Source organism: Artibeus jamaicensis, unplaced genomic scaffold (genome assembly GCF_021234435.1).
Source record: "Artibeus jamaicensis isolate MK-2021 breed Jamaican fruit bat unplaced genomic scaffold, CSHL_Jam_final contig_3174, whole genome shotgun sequence".
NCBI classification, from domain to species: Eukaryota; Metazoa; Chordata; class Mammalia; order Chiroptera; family Phyllostomidae; genus Artibeus; species Artibeus jamaicensis.
This window is the reverse complement of record NW_026521738.1, coordinates 1,747,835-1,756,749: the sequence shown is the minus strand read 5'-3', so window position 1 is coordinate 1,756,749 and position 8,915 is coordinate 1,747,835. Positions and strand designations below refer to the sequence as shown.

The 8,915-nt window shown below is 45.6% G+C and overlaps 1 protein-coding gene across 1 annotated transcript in view; it reads right to left on the bottom strand.

Moving 5' to 3' along the window:
• Positions 1–1,609: 1,609 nt before the first annotated feature.
• Positions 1,610–8,915, bottom strand: part of ANTXR1 (ANTXR cell adhesion molecule 1) — a 232,490-nt gene continuing 225,184 nt past the window's right edge. The window contains exon 18 of the mRNA XM_053663393.1: positions 1,610–5,556. Coding sequence (XP_053519368.1) covers positions 5,296–5,556 — 261 coding nt within the window. The 3' untranslated portion in view covers positions 1,610–5,295. The remainder of the gene's footprint in view (positions 5,557–8,915) is intronic.

The window sequence follows — 8,915 nt, the reverse complement described above, 5'->3', positions numbered from 1 at the left end:
TCTTAGATAAATTTCTTTAACATCTCATATAATAAGGGCTTGGTGATGATGAACTCCTTGAACTTGACCGTATCCGGGAAGCACTTTATCTGCTCTTCATTCTAAATGAAAGCTTTGCTGGATAGAGCAATCTTGGATGTAGGTCCTTGCCTTTCATGACCTGGAATACTTCTTTCCAGACTCTTCTTGCCTGCAAGGTCTCTTTCGAGAAATCAGCTGACAGTCTGATGGGAACTCCTTTGTAGGTAACTGTCTCCTTTTGTCTTGCTGCTTTTAAGATTCTCTCCCTCTCTTAAATCTTGAGTAATTTAATTATGATGTGCCTTGGTGTGTTTCTCCTTGGGTCCAACTTCTCTGGGACTCTTTGAGCTTCCTGGATTTCCTGAAAGTCTATTTCCTTTGTCAGATTGGGGAAGTTCACCTTTATTATTTGTTCAAATAACTTTTCCACTTGTTACTCTTCCTCTTCTCCTTCTGGTACCCCGATAATTCAGATGTTGGAATGTTTAAAGATGTCCTGGAGGTTCCTTAGCCTCTCCTCATTTTTTTGAATTCTTCTTTCTTCGTTCTTTTCTGGTTGGATGTTTCTTTCTTCCTTCTGGTCCACACTGTTGATCTGAGTCCCAGTTTCCTTCCCATTACTTTTGGTTCTCTGTACATTTTCCTTTGTTTCACTTGGCATATCCTTTATTTTTTCATCTAATTTGCAACCAAATTCAACCAATTCTGTGAGTATCCTGATTACCAGTGTTTTGAACTGTGCATCTGATAGGTTGGCTATCCATAGCTTAGTTGTAGTTTTTCTGGAGTTTTGATCTGTTCTTTCATTTGGGCCATTTTTTTTGTCTTGGCGCACCCGTTACATAGTAAGGGGCAAAGCCTTAGGTGTTTGCTAGGGTGGAGCAACTCACATCAATGTGTTGTGATGCTGTATGTGGGTGTGGGGTCTGAGAGGGAACAATGGCACTTGCTCTGCTGCCAGTTTTCAGTCACTTCCCCCACTACTGGCAAGCAAATTGGGCCCTTCTTGTGCTGATTCCTGGGTGAGTGGGTTTGTGTATATTCTAGCAGCCTGTGGGTCTCTCCAATAAACTCTCCTGTGAGGCTGGGAGTTTCTCCCACTGCTGCCTCAACCCCTACATGTGTTTTCAGTCAGAGGTTTGAGGCTTTATTTCCCCACATTGAAACTCTTGGTTTTGAGATCTGTCTCACTCCCCTGTTGTTCCTCCTGGTTTATCTGCATGCCACTGCGGGACCTGGTCTGTCAGCCACCTTTTCCACCCTGGTCCTCCAGCCACAACCTTGCTGCGAGTCCTCTCCACCTCAGCTGCCTGACTCCGCCCCTCCTACTGGTCTGGATAAATGTTTCTTCTTTAACTCTTTGGTTGTCAGACTTCCATACAGTTCGACTTTCTGTCAGTTATGTTTTTTTTTTTTTTAATTTTTATTTTGTTGTCCTTCTTTTGGTTCTGTGAGAAGGCACAGTGTGTCTACCTATGCCTTCATCTTGGCTGGAGGTCCTGAGACAGACATTTTATTATGACCAGGATGTAAACACTTGAACAATCTATGTTTTATTTTTATAACAAAGAGACAACCAGTAAAAGAGTTGATTTTAAGAGTTTATTACTTTTTTTAAAAAAGCAACTTCCAGGGTTTTCATTGTACAGGTTTAGCCCAGTCTCTATAGCATGATACAGCGATAATTGAATTTTTTATAACAATGACTCAGAGGCACTGGAGGTCCATAACTGTCTTCTGAATTATCGCAGAAAGAAGAAAGAATTAGAAGAGTTTAATGGTAAGTGTATTTAAAAAATCATATTCTAATTCTTTTAAATTGGTTATCCAAGTATGATAATATAGTAGAGCTCAGATAACTAGAAAAGGCAATTGATGAGAACACCCCATTCCTATCAGGTGTGCATTAACAGACTTCTTACTGCATATAACTTTATATAGTTTGCGAACTAATTCAACCCATTTTACACAGCATTAGTTATTTTTATTAAATTGGCTCTGGGCTGAAACTGTTGCTCATTATCTCATAATAATTATTTTTGTCTGATTTTTGGATGGTTTCCCTCATCTGACAGTGTTTGGACTTTAGTGTGCATGACATTTTGAGATCATCTCTGCTCATTCTAGTGATGCTTACAATGAAGTTACTCAAGGCCAGGTATCCAAGATTACTCGTTAATTTGTTCTCCATCTCTGTTCTTGACCTTGGTAAAAGAGAGACCTTATGTTTCACTGGAACGTGTATTAAGCTCCAGGCCAGACACTGTGTGTGAGTTGAGAGAGGACCCCTCATGGTTCTCATTAATGCTGTGCAAACAAGGGTCTTGTCATTTCAGTAACTATTTGTACATTTATAAAAGCAATACAGTCATGGGAAAAAACAACAAGCACAGCTTGGTAGAATAACCTGCCATGAAATATCATTGGCTTTATAATAATTTACTACAACTGTTCTTTTTATTCACACTGGGTAGAAAATGCTTCCATCTAACACATGGAATATGAATATATACAACAAAAAGTTGGGTTTTATTATAAAAAAAACTTCACAAAGACAATAACATAGGGGTTTAAAAAATAATTTTGTGCAGTTTCCTGATCACAATCATATGTCTGCTGCCTTTTACAGGGAATGATACAAGTATGATAGATTTTATAGACCAGTTAAAGAATTTTCCTGCCTGTAATAGCCTACTACTAAAATATTGCCTTGTTCATACAGTTTAGGTGTTTTTTTTTTCAACTGTAATTCCAAATGACTACAGATGGCATGATGAGTCAGTTTTAAGGACACACCCTGCTAATCCTCTTCAAAATCATCATATATTTGCAGTTCCCTATTTCATCAAAAAGTTCACCGAAACGACATCCCAGAAACTGCACTGGGCCTCTGACTGCCGTGCCCTACAGGTCCCGAGTGCTGCATTCGCACCCGATGCCCCCATCTTTTTTCACAACGATGTCAGCATCTGGGCTTAATGTTTCTTTGGGCCGCACGCAGTGAGTTGTGCGGCAGTGGTGTGGGGTGGACTGTTCTGTACTGCCAGCAGTCAAAACAGTTGTCATGGGCTCAACAGCTCTCCACTGGGAGCCTGGGGAACCCATTCTTCTGTGGAATGGTTTTCTGGAGTCCAGCAGTGTCCCTGCAGGTGGCTGAGACATTCTGGTCCCCACTTCATGAAGGACTACCCTAAAGAAGAAGCCTAGTATTCTAAAAATAGACAATACGGGCCAGGCTGGAGGTCGGGGAGGGAGGTTGCTTTCATAAGTCTTGGAAAACACTTCTGATTTTAGCTCTAAGAGAAGGGTTGGGGATTCTCTGGAACCGGAGGGCTGGGAGAAGGCTGGGCTCGGCACATGTGGGGGAGGCCCGTTTGGCACTGGCACGGCAGGCTTGGTGCCGCAGTCCAGCCGGCGTGCCCAGATCTGGTTTTCCCGACGGTGCCTGTTATGCCCGGGGGCTCCCCCGGCCCCGCCACCCAGTGTAATCCTCGTTTGTTTTTGTTTTCTACCTAGCGATGACAAACAGGGCTCCTCTCTCTCGATTCTGACTGATGAGCGGTGGCTGTTTGGAGTTGTGATTGAAGGTTGTGAAGAAATCACTGGGCTCCATGGGAAGTAGTGCTGTGACTGATCAGCAGTATCTGTTGAGGCTACAAGAATTGGTGTTAATGGAATGCATGCCAAGTCCTTATGTCTCTGTACTATGTAAGGTGAAAGAATGAGTCTGGCTTGATTTGTTCTGGAAGGATCTTTGGAGACCAGAGCCCAAAGCACTAAATTTATATTTACATTGTGCTTTGTTCCTGAAAAGATTTGAGAAGTTTGGGAGAGTAATTTTAAGACCTGTGGAAAGCTGGAGCGGGGAGATAATTTTGAACAGGCTGGTGCAGGAGGCCCTGGACAATGACCGTTTCCACCCTTGGGTGATGAGGTCCAATGTTTACAAAGTGCTGATAGGGCTTACTGCTCACAACAGATTCAGAAAGACTTGGAGCAATGGAATGAGTCTCAGGCATGGTAGGAATTTCAGGCTGAGCATTTCTGGTGTATTGCCTCTGGGTCAACAGCTGATAATAAATTGTGAGTATGTTAAAAAGCCAAGGAGAAATCTATTTGCATCTACATACATGCCTTGTCTGGGGTTATTCAATGAACCTGGAGATAGTTTTCTTATTATGTCAGGACCATTGTCTCTCAGCTCTACCTAGAAGTCTCTGATGGGTAAGTTTACCAAGAAAGAAAAATAAAATCAGTGAAATTGTGTGGTAGGTGCGAGTGGTGCCATTTTGGGAAGATCAACTCACATTTGCCTCTGGAAAACAGGATCAATCACTTCTTCATGTCTGAAGTGATTTAAACCAAAGCCAATCCTTGATTTTTAACATGAATCATGAACAGGTTGCTTGGCGACAACGTGTTGTCTGTGGGTTCAGGGGACCACGTTGGGCCAAAGCCAGCCACCTCAAGCTGCTGATGGTCTGTGGGCTTTAGAAACTGTCGGATGCTCCCATCAGCAGGCCCGTCAAAGCACACACCTGATTTCACTTACACGGCAACATGGCTACATACCTTTTTCCATCAGTAAACACCTGCTCTCTTCCTCACTTGGAAACCGGGAGACTTTGAAAGGAAAATGTGGCATGTTTTTACTCCTCTGAAAATCTCAAGAAGACATGGTTTTGAATGTGTCTGATGTTGAGTTTCTTGCCACAGTGGCCATTTCAAGCTTCCCCCCCCCCCAACACTGTTGGCAAAGGGTTTCCACCTTCCCCGGTGGTGTTACAGGGGTGAGGATTCCTTGGTTCCTAGGCCAAGGTCCATGGTTAAATGATGGAGTTGGAGCGGAGGAGGATAAGCAGCATTAGAAACTCAGCAACGTTATTTCTTACCCGACTCTGCATATCACCCTCAGAGAAATGATTTCTTATTGGTCTTCCACGAGACACATTCCCATTTAGAGCATCTCAGCAGTTTCATTCATTGTCTCTGGAACCTTCTAGAGGTGATGTCTGGCTGGCTATAATTGTGACACTGTAGTCGCCTCATTTGTTTTCAGGCATTTCAAAATTTCGATTTCTTTCCACGGATCACAATTGTCGGCATATTGGCATTACGAACCAAATTTTAAAGTGTGTGAACATCACCACTGGGCCCTATCACCACTCATTTCCAAAGTGGAAGCCTCCTTTAACCGGAAAGACTTGCTCTAACACCACAGAGAAGCCTCCTCCTTAAAGTTTCTGAGACAGCCCAGAGCACGAGCTTTGGGTTCTAGACAGAAGGTCTAGGAGGAGGCCGGGAGGGGGGTGGTGCCCTGTTGGGGGGTGGAGCCTGAGGGGGCGGGGGGAGGGTGGAAGGTGGAGATGGAATTGGAGGAGTGGGAGCACTGGGGGGTGGGGGAGGGCAGTGGGAGGAGGGGGGCGGGGGAGTGTAGATAGGGGCCGGGGGCGGCGAGCTGGTGTGGTAGGCGTTGTTGAGGGGGTACTTGGCGGGTGGATTGTTCTTGACTCTGGTGAAGTTGATACAGCGTCCCTGGAAGAGAATGAGAGAGAAGGAACTGTGAGCAGAAGCTCGCTGAGACCTCAGGACAGGGCGGGGGGGGGGGGGGGGTGCGTGAGCGGCCTGAAGAAACACGTAGAACAGCTGACACAAGGTTCGTGGCAGCGCTCTGCTGGCGTACAGTAGAATCCGGCAACAAATAAGCTTCCTGTTTCCTTTTTCGGAGCTTACTCTGTCGAAAAATTATTTGTTAAAGTTAATTTTTCCTGCAGTCTCTCAAGGAGGAGTCAAGCAAGGGGCCCCGGCCTTAACCGGACGCATAGGGGTCGAGCTGAGTACAGTGGTCATCGACTCTAGTCTCAGCAGCCTGGCAATGCCAGGTATGAATGTCAAGTGTTGCATTTCATCGCTGAGGAAACTGAGGCTCAGAGAAGGTAAGTCACTTTCCCAAGGCCACACGACCAGGAAGAGGTAGGGCTGGTGGAGTCTGAGCATCAGTTCCCCATGGGACAATTCCCTGTAGGACACAAAGATGTGTGATTTGAGACTTGGCTTGGGGTGGCCGTCACCGCTGGGACACAGTGCGTGTTGGTGGGAAGATGTGGGGGCTGAGCAAACCTTTGCTCACATGTGTGCATCTCCACTCATCCTTCAAGTTCTCCTTCACACCTCTTTCCCTGATGACTCGAGCCTCCACTTACGTAGCCTTTGCTTCCCTGCCTACATTCTTCTCTAGTTACAATCTATGCCAGGCGAAGTCTGCGTACTAAAACCATGTGACCTGTAAATGCGCCGCCCCCCTTTCAGATGAGAAACTTCTTGTTTTGTATTTTGCTGTTACACTATTGGTTTAGGAATTACAGTGCCGTATTTAGATGCCAGCACCCCATCTTCTCTGAGCTTGCATTTCGTGAGATTAAACCGGGGCCTCACTTTGTTAGGTCCTGATTGGGGACCCACTAACTGCATTGCCCGGAGCTCCAAGATCCTTTGCAAGCTTTCATGCCTTTGGCTGATTTTGCAACCCAGTACTGTAAATTCCCAGTTGTCCAGCAGCCCTCTTTCACAGCTTGATAAATCTAAGCCTTGGTTACAGTTTATTTGTGATTCTGGATAAAACTCTTTCCCTCAAGATGTTAAAGTCCTAATGGTTACCATCTGTGATAAATTCCTGTAATGGACAGCTCAGAGTTTGGGATTTACTGTACTACACAGTCTGCCCTTCGTTCCTAGACATGCTAAGTCAGAACGAGAGATGAGAGATTCATATCCTTTAAAGCTGAAGGAAAATGCTGATCCTGGGGAAGGAGCAGCTGGTGTCTGGGGTCGAGTCCTGGGTGGCTTTTGATTTCCTTTAGGGCTGGCCATCCACTGCTCTCTCTCTCCCTCTAGAGATCAGTGATGTGGCATGGAGCAAGAGAGGAGGCCCATTAATCCAGAGGCTGGGAGTTGGGTGTGAGGTGTGAGAAAGACCTCCCTAGTCAGCCCCTCCAGATACTATCATTGCCTTGTGGCTATAGCTGCAGGGGGCTAGGGTAGGCTGAGGCGGGGAGAGGCAAGGAGCCCCCTTCCTATGGTCAGTAACACTCCAGGACTGCACTCCCCGTCTGCTGCTCCAGAGCACGGGGTTGTGGTTCATTACAGACCCTAGCACATTAGAGCTGACACAACAGCCCCTGGAGCACTGGTCAAGCAGCCAGAGGGGAGGGGTAAGCTCACCGCCCCAACCACATCCCTGCTGCAGGCTACCTCACTGTGTGACGTGGGGTGGGATAATGATACCACCTGCCACTGATAGTCATTATGACAATTAAGCTCCATAATCAGTGCTGGTGGAGGTCTTGGAACGGTGCCTGGCATATGGCGCTTGGATAATGAAGTTATGTCTAGCTGTGGAGACACACAATAAGGCCTTATCTGCTGTAGAGAGGCAAGCTGGAGGTAGCATCAGGTTTTCTGACTCCTAGTTTAGTGCCTTCTAAGGGGGCTGCCTGCTAGAGCCTCTACACACCACACCTGGCTTCTATAATAAAACTGACATACAGGGGGAAAAAATGTAGCATTGGCCATGTGACCAGAGCAGCCCTCAGACCTGCCCTCTTATGCGCACTCTCTTCGATGTAACTCCTGTAACCTGTTCTCATAGGACCTCCCACAGTGCTTTGCACTCCCAGTTTACTGATGATGCATTTACACATGCTTATCCTCCTGAACAAAGGTGCAGACCTGGCATAAACAAATCCCTGGGGTCAGTTACAGTAAGATGCAATTAGGGCTTCAGGGAGGGGTGTGGCTACAAATTAAGTTCTTAAAACCTGGAGCTTGAGGAGCCAACACAAACATGGTAACACTTAGACCACTAAAGATCAGTTTACACGACATCATTTTTTGCTTGTGAGACGATAATAGAAAGGCCAGATGTTCTCAGTGTCCCGTATGCCAGTGAATCTGCACCAGTGTTTGCTTAAAATGTTGCTAGGACGATGGGAGCTCTCAGTTCTGACACTGGTCTTTGTAACCCAGTTTAATTCTTTGCAGGGTTGTTTTTCAGTGGTTTGATTCAGATCTGAGATTTGGCTTTGACCTCAGTTTACCCCAGATTGCTCATTTACAAAGAATGAATGCCAGTTATTTTCACACATTAGCAACAAAATGCCCTAGATAAATTCTAAGGAGAAAATGCAACAATATCTCCTGCTAAGTGGGAGCTTGGCAGGAGGTGAGGTGGTGTTCCTCCTGGGCTAGAAAATGCCACTTTTATCCCATGGAACCCAATGGTGTTGGGAAGAGTATTAGGAATGTCCGGGCACAACATCTTTATTATTAAAACCCTGTGAGCTGAGTATTATTATCTGCACTGTACAGAAAAAGACTGAGGGCTTTAAATAATGTGCCCAAGATTACACAGCCAGTGGAGGGTAGAAGTTGGATTGAAACCAGCTCTGCTTGTTGTAGGCACTAATCCTTTTCTCACTGTATTATTTCTTGAAGCACTTATAGATGGTCTCACACAGTGCAACACTTGGCCACAATCCATCAGCTCTTGACCTGGCTGTCTAGTGATATTTCCAGAAGGAATCTGGTCAATTCACTGCCCAGTTCGAAGTTTTTCGATGGCTTCGCATCATCTTTCGAATAAAATCCAAACCTCTCTGATGGCATATCAGCCCTTTTGTGTTCTGGTCCTGGTTTACATCTTTCAATTTGTTTCTTGCTCTTTTATTGCAGGGTGTCCAGGCTGGTCCATCCTTGGCCTGACACAAGAATTCGTTCAGTGGAAGGATACACTATGCCAGCTGGCACTCTTCTCAGTATAAACGGTGCTCCCCAGCTGGCGGGTATACTGAGGCAGCTTCAGGGTCTTCTTTTCCTGATCTCTAAAGCAGCACTAG